Raw genomic sequence first — 22,690 nt, 5'->3', positions numbered from 1 at the left:
CGCTGAAAATTACATTAAAATTATCAACTCTGCACATTAGATATTCATCATGAATTATTATTGTATGTATCGGACATCATTTTTTGCACGTCATTCAGTATGCCCAATTTTCTTTCAAGAACCCTTGGTCCACTGAAAAAAATCTTGGAGCGTCGCTATTCCGTGGAGGGGCTCATGAATATCGAATGAAAAAGAGGGTGCACTATTGGGGTTGATGTCAAAGGTCAAACAGGCCACAATGCAGCAAAACTTTTCTCGGCACCGCGAGATAATGACGGAAACTGCAAAATCGCCATGATCAGTATTTTGCACTGCAGTTTTCGGAAACGTACTTGAAGAAAATGTGATCAATACAGTCATAAAAGGATGATGGTTTGGGGGTGCTTTTTTGCACTCTTTTTTAAAGCTTGTGTTGTACATCGATTTTGATTCTACTTGCTATTTTTTGCAGTCAATTTTTTTACACTACTGACAGAATCAAATGACGTTCATGACTGCCGACTTTGGGACCCAATTAATTGTGAGAGGTATTTTTTAATTTCTTGATAAATGGTTTTAATATGTGTAAATATTATCACCTTTCACCACATATAAATCTGTGTAAAATAACCGCAGGGATTATCACTCCTCGGTAAATTTTATTGGCTAGGATTCCAACAGTTTGTTCTCGTCTGTTCAAAAATGCTGATGTTCAAGACTTTAATTAATTAACTCCAATTAACTTGAATGATGGACACGGTCATCATTGTTCCAGGTATCAGCCACGACTTCCCTCATTACATCAGACATTGGGAATTTATTCACTGCTGTTCACTTCAGGAAAAATGAACCCCCAAAGTTGAACATTATCTTATGGCCCATATTTTGAGGAACCTGCCACATGTGCAAATAATAGGGACATGGTGCATTCAAAGTAAAAAAAAAGCAGTCAACATTTGTTATATCTTAGCAGTCAATCAACAAAGAAAAACATGTAGAGACTTACTTGGTAAGAACTTAAAGTACTTCAGTTTGAAGTGCATCCTTTAGTCGTTGTTATCTTTGCTGTCAGAGGTGAGATTCAGAAGTTTGACAAGAGGAATGGCTAGGCACATACGATGTGTACATCCTCCATACATGTATTAGATGCACTGAGCCAACCCTGAGAACCGAATGATATAAAAGGTGGCATTTTTTGTCATATAAATGATGTCACATTCATATAAACTCACAAACTTAACACGTGACTTTTCTAGACCAGTAAATTTGCATTGCCAAGTCTAAGGTTGAATTTCCGAAGATTTATTCATATTTTAACGTAACACGCTGGAGCCAATAAAGTGATACTGTAACTCTTTGGTGGAACTAATTGCCAGGTGAACGATCAAACCTACATTAAGAAGCATCTTTGCAGAGCCACTTTCAAGACATGACAGCAAATACAACAAGGTTAAAACCTTGACACATAAGGCAAATAAATTCAGAAACTAAAGATAGAATTCGTACCTTTGGTGAATGGTACATGTATACCTAGAATACTGAAGTCTTTCAACGTTGCAAACTAAAATTCTGCGATTTCAAGCCACAGCAAAGTACAGTTTGTCCATAACAGTGCAAACTCTTTAAAGAGGTAGGGAATAGAAAACCTTTCCACAATTTTAACCTTTAAACGAGGTGACAAGACCATCTTCCAAAAAAATATGAAAAAAATGCAACAGTTTTCCCATTTATGGTGGAAAAAAATGTAAAAAAAAATGGGCTTCTGCGGGTCCCTTTATTGCTGATTTCAGAAATGCTCATTATGAATTAATGATATGCTGGTGACCCCAAAATGTCACGGGGAGATACGGCTGTAAACAGGGTGCATCTTCACACATGAGTCTCGTAGTTCTTCTCCACTATGTTGATTGCTCCATCCATCAAGTTTACATGTAAGTGCATGATTTGATGTGTTTTTGTCATAAAACAAACATTCCGCGGTCTTGTGCAGTTCAGACAGGAATCACATACCGGTACACTGAGACTTGGTCTTGAGGTTTCTCTGCAATATCACGTTGAATCAATCGTTGTCAGACAACATATTAAGGGTACACGTACATGTTGATTTTAAACCTTCCCGGTTGTCGCAGATAAGTAATATGCAAAGGATTTTTGGAGGACTGGTTCGACAAATATCCAGTGTCTGCAAAAGCGTTCCAAGTTTTGAAAAGCGACTCATAAGCCTCGCCAACTGCTTGTGTTGTGTTGCAGCTGGCGGTGTACGGTGCTGTGCTGCTGGACCACCGCCAGGCCTGGGACTGCCACAGCAGCCCCACAACACGGACAGGTTCCATGCCATCGTTTTCATTCATCAAGGAGTAAATCCTAGTTACTTTCATAGAAATTGAAGCCACTCACTTTCACAAGGAGAATCTGATACATGTGTGTGTTTATCTCTTTTTCTTCAACATACTGAAAATTGTAGACTCGGCAAACAAGCGTGCACATGGGTTGCTGTCTTTTTTCTAGAAGCTTTAAATGTACGCACATACAAGATAGCTCGTGATTCAGCCCAAGAGTCAGGTCTGGGTACTCGTATGCTGACTTCATTATTCTCCATAGCGTATAAATAATCTGTTGCCACACGGCACGTGAACACAAGTGCACTCTAACATGTACATGTACATGCACATGTATGCCATGCAAATTACTGTACATTCCTCTCCACCTTCAACATTTCACCAACATTTCACACTCCTTCATTTCGGAACAAATCTCACAATTATTTTCACAAGCTAAGAGTAAGATTTTAGGTTTATGGATCTTCAAGATTAGTGTATAATGTTGTGCATTTTCTACACGTCATCAACCCCCCTCTTTTAAATGCATTTGGGCCGCAATGATGCCAGTTTACATAGTATTTTCATGCATGCTTCATGCATGCTTCATGCATGCCTGCTGTGCCTTTCTCCCCGTTACATCATCAACCCAACACAAACACAAAATTTGACCACCCATGTTTCTGAAATTGGCCCAGTTGGATGTGGACAGAAATTGCCTCTTAAATCTACATGTATTTCTCTTGTGTTGATTTTCGGAAGATAAAGTCATTGTATACTGGTTTCTGGATGGCCTATCTACCTCCCAAACCCTAGATGTTGCAATATTTGATGCCTTTTCCCTACCTCTTTAATAATCATCCGCCATTTTGTGGTGAGATAATAAACTGAAAATGTACATGTAATCCGCTGTGTATTAGTAGAACACTGTAGAGGTGAATCCAGCATCATCAGGGGTGGTACACCGGGCACTTCCGAAAGAGTTGGAGGTGTCCCAAATAGAGGTGAACCTAAACAAATGAATGGGACGTACTTTTGTGATACTGGTAATTTCTGCCGTTAGCTTTGACCAATTGGCATCAAAAGAAAAAAGTTGGGAAAGGAAACGGTATTTTTTGTGATAAGAACGTTCAGAAATAGGGAGGGGCAGGTTGCTGGGGAAGCCCCCCCCTCCAGATCCACTTGTACTGAGATTAACTCCCCGTCGTAACAATTGGCTGTGCACCTGCTATCTTTTGAAATACCTACCGGTAAAGTAATTGGAATTGCTGACGAGTTAATTTCTCCAATTGACTCTTCATTATCGTAAAAGCTTCCTTGCATGCTCTACACACAAAGCACATACAGCACATGGACGCATACCTGTACATACCTGGACATGTGCATAAGCCGATATGTTAACATGTTTATTGCATGAAAGCCGCCCTCTCATGCTCTCATTTAATGACCAATGCGAGTCAAGCTGAGAGGTTATTAAATAAATCAATACCACGTCTATCTAGTTTAGATGTTCTGACTTCACTGGTTACTAAGGCAACTGGTCATTGGCCACAGTTCTTAGGCTGTCGTAAGTCCTTGCGGAGTAATTTCCGGGTGATAATTCCCCCTCCCCCAGAGAAAACTGTATAACAACAGGGAAACTATAACGAGAACTGTAACAAGACCCAATTTATACTCCCCACTGTCACTGCATGTAAAGTAATTTGATTTGGGGATACGGGCAAGATACCCCCACAATGTACATGTACATGTAGATATGTACACATGTACATGCATTATGTACATGTACATGCTGATTCTGTACATGTAGGTGTAGTATTGCTTGGCCCACCGGTAATTGAGTTTGTCATCTATCTAATTTCTGCCAAATTTACAAGAGGACATGTACAGATTTCATGGAGCAGTACATATACATGCAAACCGTTACATTGTAAATAGGAATGGAGCTTTGGTTTTATGTTTACAAGGCAATGCCTATACACTTTAGAAACATTTACCTGTCAGGGCCAGACTGGGCAGAGACCTGTATAAAATACATGTATGTTTATTGAGACTTTTTGGACACTACACTGTAGCTATTTCAAATGACTGTATCCGAACTAGTTTTTTTTATATATCTGCTTCTTACCCTGGTAACTCTCACAAAAATTTATTTTAGAATTACAAAGAAACTAATGTGAAGAGACAACTGAAGTAAATACGGAAACAGAAATAAAACAAATGTTAAATCAACTCATTCTATGATGGAGAAACAGCCAAAATAATTATGTACTGGAAAATTTAGGAAGAGATGTCTTTTTAAAAGACAAAGATCTTTTCTAAAGACCTTTTATGCATATACAGTGTTTGTGTTATACTTGTTTGTTTGTTTGTTTGTTTGTTTGTTGGGGTGTTGGGGTGTTTGTTTGTTTGTTTGTTTGTTGGGGTGTTTATTTGTTTATCTGTTTTGAAGGTTTTTTTTATTTCACTGCCTTAGATTTTCTGTTCCTGTCCTCCGTTATCAGTCTTTTACAAGTACTAGCACGATGACTGAGCACTAGTGCCTAATATAAGGAATATTGTAGGATCAATAGGAAACAATGCCTTATACTCTTGAGGTTATGCAAGACAAGACTCTTCACCCATCTGCAAGTATTATGTCGGGGAGGGGGGGCGGCATTCTGAAAGGCTTCCTCCTTAATATACATGTATCAGTACATGTACATGTACAGTTTGAGAATTGTTGGTTGTGTAAGTTTAGTTATAGTGTTCATATACAATGTACATTGTAATTCCATTCAGTAATGAAAGACGCATGATTTGTTTTGAACACTGCCACTTGTACACGTACACGTACATGTACCGTGTACATCTTAAAGTCTCTATTGGTCCTTGCTGCATGAGATTTGTGCAGTATTTGCACAAACACATACTGTACATTTACCTAACACACTGTGGACATGACCAAATGACGGATTATATAAGTGAAATAAATCTGTCACCTCGTCAAGTCTTCTACACTGCTCAAACAAACATGCATGTAATACCATATTTAGGATTTATAAATCTGTTGCCTAAGCCTGTGGAATGTACTTGTGCATATGGTGTTGCTTTGACATAAATGGACACACCTGTAAATGTTTCAAATATTTAAAGTATCTGTGAAAACATTTCTTTAATGGGTACGTCATTTTTCTCATGGAGCTTCGTGTGTGTACAACTTCATTATTTTTTCCGAAATCACTCCTCTGATCACCCTGCCACCTGACATTCTGAAAACAGTCTTACGTGGGGGGGCTACATGTGTATACTTAATGGTACATGGACCTCTCGATTTTAATGAAATCGTAATTTGTTACAGGTACATGTACATGTGTATGTACATGTACAGTATGTAACTGCATGTAATTGTATTTTGTGTGAACCTCTGGTGGTATGCAAGGGTAGAATTTGTAATTTTGGCTTCTGTTCTTTCAGGCAAACATCCTGATTAAATTACTTCTCTCCTTGTAAAGAAAATGAAAAATTTGCAGCAGCAAATTTTTTCTTCATAAAAATGCAATTTGACAGTTTACTTGTCTCCTTTGTACATACTGACTGAACAGTGGTCTTCAGAATGCAAAAGGACAGAGATTGTATGTTGCACTGAGTCCTATACTGGTACCCATAACTTAAGATAAACAATGAGTACTTAAATGCATGATGAAACTTGGCCAACATTGGCTTGAATATGCTTTTGGGCAATTCCACGGGTAACAGACTGACCCATTAGAAGAGGTTTCCTAATGTTTCCACTCTGTAAGGTTAGGACCTAAACTCAAGTGTATTTGGATTCATCATTTAAGTACATGTAGTTTTACAGTCTGCATTTCTTCTCTCCAAATGTGTTTTTTTTTCTGGGAGTCATGTTAGGTTACGTGTTGCCATGGTAACAGACTGACACCTTCGGAACCTGGCTTTTATTTGGTTAGTGTTAAATGGCAAAACTTTCTGAAGTTTGCAAATAAAATGTAACGGTTTTACTAAAGACATTATAAAGGTACTTGTAAGTCCTTCCTATGTATATGTACACACGGTCATGATGGTGGTGGTTTCCCTAAATCACTATCAGTTGGATAAAATAGCGGCAGTGTTTAAGCTACATGTAGGATTTGAAAAGTGGGAGTACAAAATGAAAAGCAGGGAGTGCCATCTTGTTAGAGTCCAAAGTTTGTGCGTGAACTTGAAGCACGCAACACGAGCACGCAGTGCGAAGTCCCTTACGGCCGGGATCCAGGGCCTGTGTAAGGGCCCTGGAAGGTCTGCCTATTTTAGATGCTTTCTGGTGGTCTCTAGTGAATTTCTGACATTTTCTCTAAGAGTTTTGCCTTTCAAACAAAAAATAACAGCTTTTACGAAAAAAATAAATTGGTAATACTGTGTGCAATTGTTGTTTTATATACATGTACATCTAGTGTGGTAAAACAGCCCTGCAACAAAGAAGCAAATAATGACAAACACCTTTAAACAGAAATTTCTCCTAATCACTTTATTTTGTTTTTAAAAAATGGTTTGCAAGTAATATTGCAGGTCAGTACTTGACACACCTTTTTGTGCCTTTTTGTTTACAATACATTCTGATTAATATGTGATAAGCAAACATAAATAAATAATGATATAAAATGAATTCCAGAATTCCTGCATGCATGTTTCCTTCGGCACTAAGAACAAGCAAATTGAGTACAAGACTCGACTTCAATGTGGATGAAAAAATACATGTCGTACATGCATAGTGCGTGTACATGCAAACTGTACACACACTCACATACGCCATACAGGCAGGCCGCGGAAAAGTTTGACAATGTTTTCCATCGTTATTGCAAAAGAACTTAAAAGTGGCAAAAACCGTTTCATCTGGGATCACAGCTGAACTACATGCATACACTTTACCCAGAATGCTTTGCATTTACAGCTGTTGACTTGTACATGTCAGTCTGTTACCATAGAAGTCAGTCTTTTACAGTGGTTAATTTGAATAATAAACTACAGGTGTGTAAATTTTCTTTTCCATATTTGTTCATTGACTGATGACAACAGAGAATCCAAAAAAGAAACTGAATCTACACTGTAATTTATTCAAATGGCATAGAAAAATATTTTTGATATTTCAGTAACAGACTGACATCAGTTTAAAACTGCAGGATTTTTCTAAAGTTTTTCAAGTTTGGAATACATGCATTTAAAGCAAGGCTTTTTTGTTCATATAAAAGAAATTTTCCCACGTTCTCTTAATTGGTACATGTAGGTAAAATGTCAATGAAATGTCAATTTATGCAGATTCTGCTTTTTTTTTAACCAGCATCTGTTTTTTTACCATTTTTCTGGTAAAATGCACATTTAAAATAGAATAAATGTTATGTTTGAAATCTGCAGTTACATGTTATAAGCTTCAAATGGTAGGCAATATGACTATGCAAAAGAAAAAAACAATTTTTGACTATCAGGTTGACATTTCCATGGAATTGCCCTTTTAAAACGGGGTGTATATTAACCAGCCTTCCCTAGGTGGGTTTTCATTAAAAGCTAATTTGATCCATAGATGGTTTTATTCCTGGACTTATAAATGTCATGAATACGGTAGGATTACTGGTTATTGCAAAGGATGAGTAAGTTGATAGTCCCATAAGTTGATGCAGGTGTTGGAAGCAATGAACAGAATGAGATACTCAGATTTGAATGTTCCCGTTGAGAGTTAGAAGTACTGTGGTAGGCGGTACATGTAACTTGTTCTTTATTTCATGAGTACATGTATAGGGCAAAGTGCTACAGTGGAATCTGTGTCATTTTACGTTCTGATAACCACTGCTAGATGTACATCATTATTGGTTCTTCTGTAACAATGTCAAAATGTGTGGAAGGAAATGCCGGTTTAATCTCATTTGGTTATTTTTTGTTGGATACTAAGAATTCAATTGGGAGTTCCATTACAAGTGGACAATTTTATTTTGTCATGTGTTTATCGTCCTAGTCCCACAAGCTCAAGCATACAGGAAATTATTAAACCAAACTGTGGTACGGTAGGCCCATCGTGACAACAATATGCGATGCTGTAATTTTTTTCCTTCCCTCACGGTAAAAAATGATCACTGGATGCTGCAGACTTTGCAGACAGCTCACAGCTGACCCTAAGAGTTATGTTTGTAGAACAACAAACTTTCAAACATCTTACCCTGCACAATTAAAAGATTGGTGAGCCTTGATGACCAGGGCCTTAAAATTGCAAGGCACTGATCCCTCAAGGCCAAATTTTTCTGATCTCAATTCTTTAAGGTACATGTAGGTTACACCACTGGTAAATCACAAAAATGGGACTGCCAAATAATCCTGGAATCTCGAACTTGAAAGTGCACAGCCAGAGGATTTTCGTCAACAGAAACTGCAATTTCCAGATGATAAACCCCCGTGTTTCCAGATATACAGTACATGTAATTTGCTGTATGCCTACATGTACAGTATGATTTTTACACTTCCTCTGGTGTGTAAACTGACGTGAAAGTGTGGTCATGAATTCTAATGGCGCACACACATGCGTAGGTTAGATACATGTACATGTAGGTTAATAGTATCACATCACAGACACGAGTCGACTGCAGTGACTTTACTGCTTGCTAAAGTTTTTCTTTAAATCCACAGTGTTACATTGTCAAAGAGGCATACTACGTGTTCTATCACATCACAGACACGAGTCGACTGCAGTGACTTTACTGCTTGCTAAAGTTTTTCCTTAAATCCACAGTGTTACATTGTCAAAGAGGCATACTACATGTTCTTAAAGATAATTTACTGTTTACTCTTTCCATCCTTGCAATGGAAAAGTGCTCCTTTTAAAGCCAAGAGTGCCTGTCATGCTTGTTCATCCCTGCGAGTGCATTATTCGCTCACTCAGAATGCCTTGTTGTTCAAGACTAATTTAAGATCTTCAACTTGACGGTTGAAGAGGCTGCTCTGTTTTTCTCAATTTTTCTTGAAGTACATGTAGTTCACTCAAACACGAACTATGTCAGTGGAATGAAAACTCAGTCAGCGATTTTGTTCCAGAATTTTGTATAGCAAATTTGCTATGCAATTTTCTGTTTGTATAGCAACAATTGCTTTTGCGTAGCAATCAATTAGTTATGCATGTAGCAAATACGAACTAGATGATTAAAAGAAGTTTTGGTTGGGTGGGCGAGGATGATCAACCATTTTTTTATGCGGCCTAAAAATAAAAAAAATGTTCAGTGAACTTCGTCGTACTCGTAATCAAGGTACATGTACTTTAGTTATTTGAATTCAATTTTATTTTGAGTTGAAAAAGTTGGTGTACTGATACACCTGCAGCGTTGCCACATTTTTATCACTAGCCATGTGCTTGCAATTGGCCCTGGTCGGTAAGCCAGGCTACCGTATGCCTGTCTGCAGCAGGCTTCCAGAACTACGTCTACATTTATTACCAGTATTAGTGCATCTCTGCATATTTTCAGTGGAGTGAAGACATAGACCTACATGTACATGTAGCTCACTCTACACCACAGATTTACGCTGTGCTGGAGTCTGGTTTGCAGTCCATGTACTGAGTATCTTTCAGCGGCGCAGCATAGCGCATCGGCAGGAACTAATGTCATCCATGCTGCACTTGATTTCTCCACAGTGAGCACCCGAGTTGCATGTGCACCCTGCCGATGTACATATATACATGTACATTTTTGCTTGGGGTCACCGTTGTGGGATTTTCGTCCTATTTTGACATACATGTACTTTACCATTAATGTTCAGGTAACTACATGTATTTGTTGAAGATCTCCTAAGATTGTTTTTATTCTTTGATTGGAAATCTCCATCGCAAATTTTATTGTAAATTGCATCTGCCAACTGTGATGTAATTTTGAAAATGGATCACAGAATTGCCGAAACACATTGCAAATACAATGTCATACAGGGGAAATCGCTCATTGAAACTGCAGTTAATTTTATACCCCTAAAAAACTCCCTTTAAGGTTAAGGCCAAGGTCGTACAATGAAGTCTTAAGGCCTTCAAGCTAAGGCTCAGCGTTGAGGCACTACATCACTGGTCACTTGTCTTCTTGTTTCCCCATCCATTCAGATTGATTCGTCCGACCTCAGTGACAGCAAAGGCCACACAACCCCCTCCACAGGCGGGGTAGACACCACCCTTGCAGAATTCACCTCCTCCCTGGATAGACTGGTAGCTGGGAGGGTGGCGGCTCTCGTAGATGAGTACTTAAAGAGAAGTGAAAACATGGAAGACAACCTCAAGGAACAGATGGAGAAGGGAGAACCCAGAAGCATTGACCTTAGCATATGGGACTTCACTGGCCAGTCAGTGTACTATACACTACACCAGGTAAGAGATACATGAGTGTGCAGTGCTGTTGTGTAAGTTACAGCTTCACTCTTTGGCTTCAGCTACAGCTGTTGTGCAGAAACAATTTCAAATGGTTTCTATTGGAATTGGCTAAAAAATATTGTAAAACTTCACAGGAGACAATCTGATAAATTCCTGACAGGAAAATTGGGAAGTCGCAACTTGGGATTCAAGTACATGAAGCTGTTACCCCAACTCCAGCGATGTAGACCAGTGCTGGGTCCACCTTTTATGGAATGGGGATTGCTTACAATAAAAACAAACCCAAAACAAGTGGGGTATTTTTTTTTCGTTATGAAAACAATTTTTGTCTTCAAAGTTATTCTGTTGAAACAGGAAAAGATGACATATCCTTCCAAAAAGAACTAGGGACGAGGGCTTAAAGCTGTGTACTCCTGTATCCACTGGTGAAGCCTGCATGTATGATAAGACCCCTTCCCCCACTCCCTGATGGGCGTTGAAAGGTGAAGAATCACCAAAGATACGGCATTGCAAAGATACCAGAAAAGAGGTTAAGTTTTTTTCTCACAGTGTGTTGGATTTCACATGACTGCATCTAGGAAAGGAAGCAGCAGGTTGGCATTTGAAAGTTTACAGGGATGGCAGAAAGACTTACAGAACAAAGTTCGGAGGGAAATGAATGTGCAGGCAGAGGCAACGAGGCCAGCCTGTGTGATGTACATGTTGCAACATCTATGGGGGTGGAAAATGGTTGATGTACATGTAGTTTGATGATCATTAACAGGTGGAGAGTGAACACTTGATTGATGATGGGAAAAATGTGGAAGAATGAATTAATGAAAGAAGTTGACATGCTGACAGTAGGACTGATGTATTGTTCAAGCATATTGTGCAAATGGGGCTTGAAAAAATGGGTGGATGGACCTAGAGTTTTTGAGGTACCGAATGATAATAAGGTAGAAGATCTTAAAAAATGTAAAGAGGAAAGCATAATGGCCAACAGTATTGAAGTTCAGATTTGGCTAAAAGTTCTCAAAGTATCTTATTGGATGAAAGGGATAAGAAAATTGTCCAAGACTTTTTGTAACAAAGCCTTTTGTGTCTCTTCATCTGCTCAATTCTTTGTAGGTGTACCTGTCCTCCAGGGCTGTATATCTACTGACCTTTGACCTCACCAAAGACCTTGATGCCCCCATCCAGAGTCAGTCAGATGGTTGCTGTGAGCAGGTAGGTTGCAAATGAATGGCATCTGTACCGTTCTTAAATGACTCTTGATACCTGAGTTGGAATTTGCTGCTCATGTCCACTTACCGGTAGCTTGTTAATTGCGATTACATTGCTTCTCACCGTCACTTGCACACAGTTAGTCAGTGCATGTGCACCTGCCTGCCCATTACCCATCAGCCAATCAAATTGTATCTTCTTTGGCCCCGAGCAGGTGGAATGGAGCCAGGGTAAGTTTACTAACCTAGACCACATTGACTTCTGGTTGCGGTCTGTCCATGCCCACACGGCTGAGAATGCTCGCAATGTGCCCGACAACACTGCTTTGTCTCCGCCCATCTTCATCATTGGGACGCACCGCGATGGTCTGGGATCGGACCCAGCAGAGCGAGACAGACAGGTCAGTACAAACAATCAGCAGTACCGGTATTTTGACTTATTGGCTGTGTGCACCTTGTCTTTTGTCATTTTCTACGAGTTGGACTTTGAAAACATGAGGTCTACTTTCAGGGAAGTACAAAGTTCAGATTGTATGGTCTTCACATAGTTTTTGTGAGAGGAAGGACTTTCATTATTGTATTCACTGGTCGCTAACAGTGCTGTCCATACATTGATGAAAAACTTACTAAGTTTTTACTAAACATTTTTGTTTTGTTTTTCTCTTTGCCTTGTAGGTGGATGAGAAGTTCCGAGCGATACGTGCTTGTACCCAGGGCAAGCCATATCAATCCCACATCCTACCCACATACTTTGCTGTGGAGAATTGTTCAGAGAATACAGATGACCAGGTATGGCTCATAAGCTGTGTGAATTGTTTAGTTAGTGGGAATATTTAGAAGATTCTCGATTAGTTTTGGTCATTTTCTGTGCTTACTCCAGAAGTGTTCTGATTGCTGAATACCATTCTTATTTATTTTTAAAGAGAGCGGACATTTATGATCAGGAACATTACTCCATTGTTTCAGTCAAACCAGATAAATCTGGTTAGACAGTAATGTTCCTGTAAGAATTTCATTTAAGTGATGACCAGATTACATGTGCTCTCATTAATCCGTAACAATCCTGGATCCTCCAAAAGTTTGGACTCTCTGGGTTAAGGAATTGCCTCATATTTGAACGACTTTATAACACATGTACTATGGAGTCCGGGGTTTGATTATTTACCCAACAATAAAGGTTTAAACACTTCAAACAATTTGTAATGCACTTCCTATTGTTAATGTATGGCCATCTTTCCAAGAAATGCAATCAATTAACAACCTGTATTGCACTGCCCATGTCCTCCACATGCATAAAGCATTGGGCTTACATGGTATTTCCTTCTGTTTTGCAGATTGTCAAATTGCGGGAATGCATTGAGCAAGTGGCCAGGCAGGAACCGTACATGGGTGAACACATTCCGCTCAAGTGGCTACGATTTGAGCATAGTGTGGCAGAGTTGGTCAAGAAGGGCACCAACTGCTTGCCCATTGAAAAGGTTGGCCCGGGCACCAATGAACGTGCTCAGATGCTTGGTATTTATGCTGCAGACATGCAGTGTGCTTGTGTTGTCAACAAGGAAATGTGATCTGTTTGGTTCCACAGTTGTGGCTAATCTACATGTGCCAGTGTCAATGATTTTGTAATGGGTTGTAATGTTCTACATTTTTAACTCAAAATGTGTAAGTTTTCTTCGGGCCATGAAGATTACAAATAAAAACCATTCCATGTTGTGCCCCCCCCCCCCGAAAATAATAAAGTAAATGTAGATTGAATGTCTTGATTTTTTATCACATTGTTTTGCAGGTGAAGCAAATGGCAAGCGAAGTTGGTATTGCTTCAGACCAGGGCGTGGCCACGATGCTGCAGTTCTATCAAGACCTGGGTGTGGTCATCTACAACCCAGAGCCGGGGGTGTTGGACGCCGCCCTTCAGAACATGGTCATCCTCAGGCCTCAGTGGTTGATGGAGGTTTTCAAGAGAATCACAGAGACCAGTCAGGATGACACAGAGGTGAGTCGACGCAACATGCGGAGGACATTGAGATCGAAGTCCGCGGTAACGCCGCTTGAAGCTCTTTTGTCAGTGAGGTTCTGAAAAAACCGAGTGAACTCAACATTCCAGACATGTCTCCTAACAACGGATAGAACACACTGTCCAAAACATTGAGGCCATGGAGACTTCTCCAGACCTCACTTAATCACAAAGAGGTTAGCAGGTGCTGTCACAAACCTTTATTTCAGTTTGACTCCCTCTATGCGGACCTTCATATATGTTTTATGTTGAGGACAAATTTTATTAGAGTTTAGGAGGGATTTGTCGGTGATATATATCAGGAATACCTACTGGGTTGAAGCTAATCAATGACATTAGTTTTGTAGCAGATACATTGCCACAAATTTAGCACATCAGACCCGTAGCATGTATTTTGTTTTGTGACCACATTTTAAATGGAACTTTGTTATACCTCTGTCTTTATGAAGAGTGCAAAGATGTCTGTTGTTTTTTTATTTATATAATTAGTAGCTTGACAAAGGTCACATTATGCTTTTTTGCAGAATTCAGAGGGAAGTGAAGTCATCGCGGTAGTTATAAATGTCATTGTTAAACTGCCATTGGTGGTGTACTGGAATGTGCCAAATTGTGAACCAACGCTTATAGTTTGATCCTACCCTTTCTTGTAGTTTGCACCGTGCTGGAAGCGACTTCATGAACAAGGCATCCTAGAGGACCGACTAGTGGACCATCTGTGGGCTGAGACCTTAGAGCAGAAACCAGCCCTGCTGGGACTGATGGAGAAGTTTGATCTACTGTGCCGAGACCACAAAGCAAAGGGACAGGTAAAAGCCCCGGGGGAAGGGGGGGGGAAGATTCAGAGTGGGTTTGATGTATGAAGGAAAAACAGGACTGTGGCCACATTGAGTTGATTCTATTCTGCATTTTGATCAAAATGATTACAAGATTGATTTCCCCAAAAAATATATACAGAAACAAAAGAAAAGGCACAGGTTAAAAAAGCGAGAAAGAGTGACACAATCTATCCATCACTGACATTTGGAAATTTTGAATTTAATATGGTTTTTCATGAGGTTGGAAATAAAGTACAACATTAAGGCATATGAAGAATGAGCATTGTATGAATATTGGCAATGAATAATGACGTGTCTTCAGGGAGCTTGCATTTTGGTATGCCTTACTGAAAATGATTAGGATGTGTGTAGATGTAGTCATTGACTTGTTTCCTTTCTAAAATATTTTACAGCATAAACCAATTTTTTTAAAGAAATTATAAATTGCACAGAAGTAAATTCATTGCACAGGAGTTTCATTTGTTAACGACCGTGCTAAGAGAAATAAGAGAAAGACAGCAAAATGACTGTTCCTGATGAATGATTTTTTTTTGCCTGTGTCTTCCTTGATAGATATGGTACTACATGCCGTCATGTCTCAAGGAATTGCCCAACAGAGAAGAGCTGGTGACTGATGCCAAGAATGCTGTAATCTTCTACATCACCTTTGGTGGCTTTCTGCCTGGTAAGATGTTTGATGGAATTGATTTCTACTTTGTGTTTAGGTTTACCAGGCAGCGGGAATGGATGTGTGAATCTGATTGTGTGTGCATAGTCTGACGTAGTGGCTGAGTAGTCTGCAAGGGCTGACCCCGTGAGGTTCCCCGGCTCAAACGTGTCTATTGCCAGTCACAGCAACATCGCTGTGCAGCATTGTCTCAGAGTGTAGAAAAGATGGTGTTATGGTGAGATGTTTCATCATTTTTGGTGTTCCTTTTGGTTATTAAGTGTGGCTGTAGTGTTTTTGAGATTTTTGGCCCCACTAAAAAGTCAAACCTGAGGCCTTTTTCATTTGAAATACTGTCCAAAAGTTGTTACAAGTTATTATTAGAAAAGTAGAAAGGTCTGAATTGTGAAAACCCTTGTGAAGTAATGTGCCCAGTATTGTTTTTTATCAATAAGAAATTCAGATTTGTCCTTAGTCTTGTTATTTTAGCCATTACGTTGAAGCTGTCTGAAGCCTTGTTTCCCCTCTCTCCTCATAGTTGGCTTGTTCCATCGCCTGCTAGTTCGTGCCTCTCGCTGGTCCTTAGACCATGGAGACCAGCCCCCTAAGCTGACCTTCAGGCAGGCCCGGTTCTTTGTTGATGAGCAGCATGACTTTGTCTTGGAGATGGCACCGGTCCGATTTGCAAGACTCAAGGTGACTCAGATTTACGCCAATCCTTATCAACAGACTGATTGTGCTAGTTAAGTTACATGACCTATAGAAGGTTTCAAACACCAACAAACATGGTGTCCTTCCACAGCAAAGTGTGTCATAAATGTAGTTTAGCAAAATTAATGCCCATTTTCTGTATAGTGTTCAGCACATCTGTAGTCTGAGTACTTTACCAACCGTTGGTCGGCACAGTCAGTTGAAGGGTATAATAAATGAAATGGGTAGGAAAAACAGATTTAGTTGGAAGGGAGATTCTCTTTCATGAACTTTTTGTTGAAATTAATAATGGGAATAAAAGTGTAATGGGGCAGTTTCAAATTAGTGTGTTTAAACCCGGCTTGGGACCCGGGGATGATAATGGATGAAGTTGAAGGATTTACAAACTCTGTGTGGGAGATTGTTACATTGTGGCAACAATACAGAATGTAGTGCCCTCTCTTTGTTGGTACGGCCTAAACACAAGTGGGTGCACCCACTATGTCACAGAAGGTCAGAGTAGGTGTCATCCAAAAGTTGATATTCTGTCCAATTTTTATCCCTCCTAATAGGTGACCATGGTGAAAGCAGAGAGATCCGATGAGGGAGGATCACGCAGGATGTCCTCCAAGGGGCCTGTGGGACAGAAGGCCTGTGCTAAGGTAAGAAAGGGAGTGAGGCTGGAAATGAGTCTAGACTTATTTGAAGTGAGGCTGGATATGAGTCGAGACTCACTGGGAACGACGTTGTGAATGAGGCTAGACTCACTGGAGGTGAGGCTAGATAATAAGCAGGGAATGGGTCTAGGCCCACTAGGACGGATCTCCTTTTGGCTTGTTTGCAGCAACATTTGTCCCAGACATACATTTTGTTTTATAATATAACTGCCTACATTATGTATTAGTTATTGCCTGTGAGTTTACCTCCGAGTCAGTCCTTATTGCACTCCTTCCATGTAGGCTTGGGAGGTTCCGTCGGGTACCCGGTTCTACCCAGTTCCAAAACCGGGAACTGGCTCCGGGTATCGATATTGTCCAGAATCGGGTACCCGCAGAAGCCTCGGTTAGCGCGGTTCCCGCAGTACCGAAGCCTTAGTGCGGTTCCAGTAGGCTAGTGAATCCATGCCCACAGTACCGAAGCCTCACTTCACCGGTTCCGGTACCGAATTTGACCACTGAGCGAATAACTATGTGAAGGCCAGACGTAAAACCAGACCCCAGCGTATTTAGAAAACATCTGTTACTGATCGGCCGCCCTCTGAAGAGACTTGACAGACAAGCATTGTTTATGATCTGCCGCACCTCTGCGGTTGAGCCACAGACGCCTTGTTTGAGCCCTGTACCATGGATTATGTAATCAACTTTCTAAGAAGACGAACCCAGGATCCTTCTGGCCGGGTCCACAAGCGTGCTGGGTCGGTCATCTATACAATATCATGGTGCATCATAACAGCTATTACTTTAATTGTACACTACCAAATAAAAGAAGGAAAACAGTGACATGACACTCACACAGCATTGACAGCAACTTCATAGGCGACTGTTTGTTTGTATAATAAAAAGGAAACTGAGCAGTCAACAAGAATTTTTTTCTGTTTTTTTCTCGGTTGAATCACTTTAGTTTCATCGCAAATCATAAATTGGCATGAGGAGGCCGGTCAGAGGCTGCCTGGTGCTGATCGCCAAGTTGCTTGTTAGTTTTCGGTGGCCCCTGCATGGATGATGGATTTTAACCGGCGATACTAAAATAATCAGCCAATAAAAACATCACCGCGATACCACATGGTTCCATCCGGGGATTTGCTGCTTTATCCTCTTGCCTTGTATGGAAGGCGGGGGCGTGGTTTTTTGCAAAAATGAACGGAGATGATGAGCACGCAGCTAGCAGGCCCCAGGATAGTGGCGAATGCGGCGCGCGCGCCACTAGACGTATGTGCCTGGTTGACTAGACTTTATTAGAAGCCTCGCACGAGTGGAGAAAAATGACACTCTGTTTGGTCTTTGCATCTTTCACATGGGGCTGCCGGCCACCGCAAAAACGAAGTAGTAGCACATGTGTTAAGTCTATGGAACGTTGCATATGCATAACTGTCGCTTCTCCGGGCCGCATGATGCATGCTGCGTGCTGCTTTGGCTGACGATGTCAAGCGTGAGCGGCTGCCAGCTTAGTGTGCCCGGCCCGGCCAGCTAGCTTCAGCCTAACCGCAGTGCGGTGCACGGGTGCAGCCTTTGACACGTAGCACAAAATACAGGAGCACATCGTGATCGCTCTGTTTGTTTGAGTCCGTCCGGCCATTGAGCTGACCGAGAGTTGCGCAAAAAAACCCTGCCGTGCCAGTAAGAAGCGAATTATTTCAAGAGACATACGATGTAATTTACACATTTAATTACCAACATTTCTCATGCATATTCTATGATCGCACAAGTAAAAGATAATGGCAGACATTAGAAATACCTTTGACCTTAAATTCTTATGTTTTTCTTCAAATTACCCGGAACCGGTTTTGACTCGGAACCGGTTATTTGTGCGGTACCGGAACCGGTTCCGTCAACCGTGGAACCTCCCAAGCCTACTTCCATGATGTGGGGGTTAGTGTAGCGTAGATTTCAAATGAAATGTGCTTGCAAATGTGTGCCTTGAAGGGGCAATTGCAATAATATCATTTTTCACTCAGAATTCAATCTTTTCCCATAACATGCTGAAGAATAACTAACCTGTTAGCCATGACATTGTGACAGTGTTACTGAATTGTAAAGTGACCTTGTATATCTTGACCTGTGTTAGTCTGATCCACATCTTGCTGTCAAGTTATTTTTGTGGACTTCCATTCTCTTCCAGGTACGTAACTTTTTAGACACGGCCCTGTCGGACCTGCGAGCATCTTGGATGAAGCGGTTGACCCATCGCTTCTCGGTTGTCTGTCCCTGCGGCAGGCGCTGTGGCCTGCACGGCACAGAGGGCTGCAAACGGCCCACGTGCCTTCACTTCCTGAACCTAGAGGAGTGCTTGGCCAGCAGCTTTGTCATGTGTGAACACCGACAGGTCAAGACCAGTACCTTCAGGAAGTGGTTCCCAAAAGAGAAGCCAACCATAGGTGAGTTGTATCATCCAGGTGCATTCAGTCACATAGCTAATGTCAGTTTGTTTTTACCATACGGAAGGCGCAATCAAAATTTGAGAATTTCTACTTAATTAACACATACCCTTCTTAATTATTTTTTGTAAGTGTTTTAGTATCTTTAAGATATTTCACAGTTTTAGTATCTTTAAGATATTTCACAGTTTTAGTATCTTTAAGATATTTCACAGTATTTTAGTATCTTTAAGATATTTCACAGTTTTAGTATCTTTAAGATATTTCACAGTATTTTAGTATCTTTAAGATATTTCACAGTTTTAGTATCTTTAAGATATTTCACAGTATTTTAGTATCTTTAAGATATTTCACAGTTTTAGTATCTTTAAGATATTTCACAGTTTTAGTATCTTTAAGATATTTCACAGTTTTAGTATCTTTAAGATATTTCAAAGTATTTTAGTATCTTAAAGATATTTCACAGTTTTAGTATCTTTAAGATATTTCACAGTTTTAGTATCTTTAAGATATTTCACAGTATTTTAGTATCTTCAAGATCTAGAACAGTGTTTTAGTTTCTTTAATATACAGCACATGCCTGTGCGCTCTGTTACACAACATTCATAACCCCCTTGTAAAAGTTCAGATTCCTTTTTTGTACAAATTGAAAATGCCTGTCATTGCCTGTTTCAAAACAGTTGTGTAACTTTCTTTGATTTCTTGTGTCCAGTGCCTTTCACCCTGAACACTCCCAGCCGCAAAGACAAGATTACCGAAGACAACATTCCACCTTGGGTGAAGGCTGCTAGCAAACTGCTGAATTCTGGATGTGAGGGGGCTGATTGGCTTGCGCTGGCTACTAAACTAGGTTGGTACATCACTGGCTAGCCCACACAGCATAAACGTTGCCATGGTGATATGGAGATCCTTTTGGCTTGGAGAAGAAATGGAATGGAGTCTGATGAGAACCTTTTTCAGGTTCTTTGCATCATGTGCCTTTTTGTCTCAAATAACATCTATTTCAATTCCAAACTGCATAACTTTGAGATTGTAATTTTTTTCCAAAATTTTGTTTTGGTAAAGATGAGAAAGGATTTCGAACATAAATGATTTATTTCCATAATGATCATTAATGATCATTTCCATATTTCATTCTGTTTTTTCCCAATTTGATGCAAACTTGTGCCTTAAGAGAGACCCGAGAAATGCAAGATGCCAGTTGAGTAAGCCAGTTTCGTTGTCTGTTTCCTAGGTTACAAGAAAGCCAAGATTCAGAAGTTTCAAGATGAGCTCAATCCAGCCCTGATCCTTATACTGGATTGGATCCAGAACAGTGGTAACACAGCACTGTCCTTGGAAATGATGATCTCCTACCTAGAACAGATGCAACGAGAGGATGTCATTGATGTCATTCAGAAGGGTCAAGGTCAGTGGAGAGTTCAAGCCCCCCCCAACTTAGTGCTAGTCCCACCCTCCCTTCCTAGACATTAAACACAAATTGTGTTAATGCTTGTAATACCTAGTAATATATTTTTGCTTCATACTTTGTAAACAATATTTAAAGAGAGTTGTGTTCTTCGGAACATTCCACTTAAAACATGACCTAGTTCCAGCCTGTTCTCAGCTGGCTGTTGTTGATTTATCCTGCGAATGTGTAGGCAAATGTTTTGCGTTTCTATTCTTTCCAGGCTGAGATTACTGTTTCTAATGGCAAAACTATAAATAGGACATTCCAAGAATTCTGTATCTTGATGCTTTCTGTTAGAAAACTGTTGCAGTACAACTTTTTTTTAATGAGATGTAATAATGTATTATACATGGCTGTATATGGCTGTCCACTGCTTTAATTTACAAATACAACATGCCTTGAAGGGAAGTAGTACGAAATTACTGGTCTAAAGGTGTTAGTTGATTTTGACAGGAGAATGGTGTGGTACACCGTTCACTGGCTGGCTGGGAGATAGTGTACATATGTCCCTCATCATTGCTTATTATACTACCATAAATGCTGACAGGATTAACCAATGAAAGATTTGCAGTTGGCTCATAAATATGCATGAGGTATAATAGTAGTTGTTACCAGTAAACAGTGCGTCTCAATGAGAGTGCTCAGTTTCAGTGCCAATTCTGACTCTTGACAGTAATTCTTTCCTCCTCATTTGTAGAGTCCAGTGCCCCATCCCCAGTGGTTTTCATTAGCTACAACTGGGGCATTCAGGAGGAGGTGTGTCTAATGCGAGACCACCTGGAGAGGGCAGGCTTTCCTTGCTGGATGGACATCGGTCAGATGGGTGGAGGGGATGCCCTGTACGCCAAGATCTATGAGGGCATCCGCAATGCAAAGGTAGGTTGGATGTGGCTTCAAGGATGTTTTGGTGTCTCTTCTCATCCTCACACAGTGGTAATCCTGGTATGGTAGAGTGACTTCCAGGTTTCTTCTCTTGTATTATGTTGAAATGCTGAGATTGTTGCATTCTGCCTAATGACTTGTCTTGGGTCAAGCGAAATAGTTGGGGGAGGAAATGATCTGTTCATTCCTATCCTCATATGGCACCGGGCTTTTTCTTCGCACTGAGTGGTTTTTTTTTTGGGGGGGGGAGGTTTCCAAGACTTGACTTCATCTCTCTCTGAAGCTTTGTCTCTGATTTCAAAATGCTTGAAGGCCCTTATGGTCAAGTTAGATGAAAATATTCAGTCTTTGGGTTAATTATATGCTGTTTAATGTTCCATTAGTAAAATATGAATTATTATTGAGCTAATAACTCTAAACATTGGGGTTATAAATCAGGTGAGATGAAGACAAAACGTTTGGAAAGCGACCATACAGGGATGTCTTGCACTTTGTCAAATTTTGAAGCAGTGCTCTTCAAAGGGCTTAAGAGCTGTCTTGGAGAAGATGCCACTGGATGTTTGTGACCCAGACCTCTGGTCCACAGAAGGAAAGAATCAAGCAGTCTGAGATTTTAAAAACCCTCTTTCTGGTCCTGTCTATGCTGTAGGCTGTCATCGTATGTGTCACCCCTCAGTATGTGCTGTCAGAGAGCTGTAACCGTGAGGTGTACTTAGCTGACCTCTTGAAGAAACCCATCATCCCAGTCATGTTTGGCAAGGTTCCATGGCCGCCCCCTGGTGGGTTGGCACTCATATTCTCACGGCTGATCTACGTTGACATCCATGGTAGGTCACTCAGTCATCCGTGCAACTCAAATAAATGACCGTTTCATGGACATTGACAATACATTCTCTCTGATTAAGTACTGATGTAACAACAGTGATTGCTAGCTTGTTTAAAAATACTGATTGCGTCAGCACAACTAATGCGTCATATTCCCCTTTGACAAAGAACAAATTCAGTTAATGGCAAATTGTCAACCAGTGGTCGATTTTGACTGGTAACCTATGCATTAAATATATACCATGTGTAACAGATTGCTGCTGAACTTACGAAGCACCCAAAATCGTCAAGGGCAGACATTGCCATAGAAACACTGAAAGTGCCATGTTCACAGTGTGACCTTCAAGTACCTCTACGTGACATTTAACCTGGAACAAATCAAATCACAA

At 40.4% G+C, this 22,690-nt stretch overlaps 1 protein-coding gene across 2 annotated transcripts in view; it reads left to right on the top strand.

Moving 5' to 3' along the window:
* Positions 1-22,690, top strand: part of LOC110987214 (uncharacterized) — a 46,327-nt gene that overhangs the window by 16,505 nt on the left and 7,132 nt on the right. Inside the window, exons 6-20 of one of the 2 annotated variants that reach the window (XM_022249753.2) lie at positions 10,399-10,659; positions 11,770-11,868; positions 12,077-12,265; positions 12,540-12,653; positions 13,199-13,342; positions 13,651-13,857; positions 14,529-14,684; positions 15,267-15,378; positions 15,899-16,056; positions 16,623-16,712; positions 18,889-19,144; positions 19,857-19,994; positions 20,379-20,552; positions 21,292-21,470; positions 22,126-22,303. In XM_022249753.2, the coding sequence (XP_022105445.2) occupies positions 10,399-10,659; positions 11,770-11,868; positions 12,077-12,265; positions 12,540-12,653; positions 13,199-13,342; positions 13,651-13,857; positions 14,529-14,684; positions 15,267-15,378; positions 15,899-16,056; positions 16,623-16,712; positions 18,889-19,144; positions 19,857-19,994; positions 20,379-20,552; positions 21,292-21,470; positions 22,126-22,303 (2,455 nt within the window). The remainder of the gene's footprint in view (positions 1-10,398; positions 10,660-11,769; positions 11,869-12,076; positions 12,266-12,539; positions 12,654-13,198; positions 13,343-13,650; positions 13,858-14,528; positions 14,685-15,266; positions 15,379-15,898; positions 16,057-16,622; positions 16,713-18,888; positions 19,145-19,856; positions 19,995-20,378; positions 20,553-21,291; positions 21,471-22,125; positions 22,304-22,690) is intronic. The other variant, XM_022249754.2, reaches the window with a different exon arrangement.

This window comes from Acanthaster planci, linkage group LG12, assembly GCF_054643075.1.
Source record: "Acanthaster planci isolate LZ-2023a linkage group LG12, COTS_SCS, whole genome shotgun sequence".
Lineage (NCBI taxonomy): Eukaryota > Metazoa > Echinodermata > Asteroidea > Valvatida > Acanthasteridae > Acanthaster > Acanthaster planci.
Note: the sequence above shows the minus strand (reverse complement) of the source record. Positions and strands in the feature narration are given on the sequence as shown.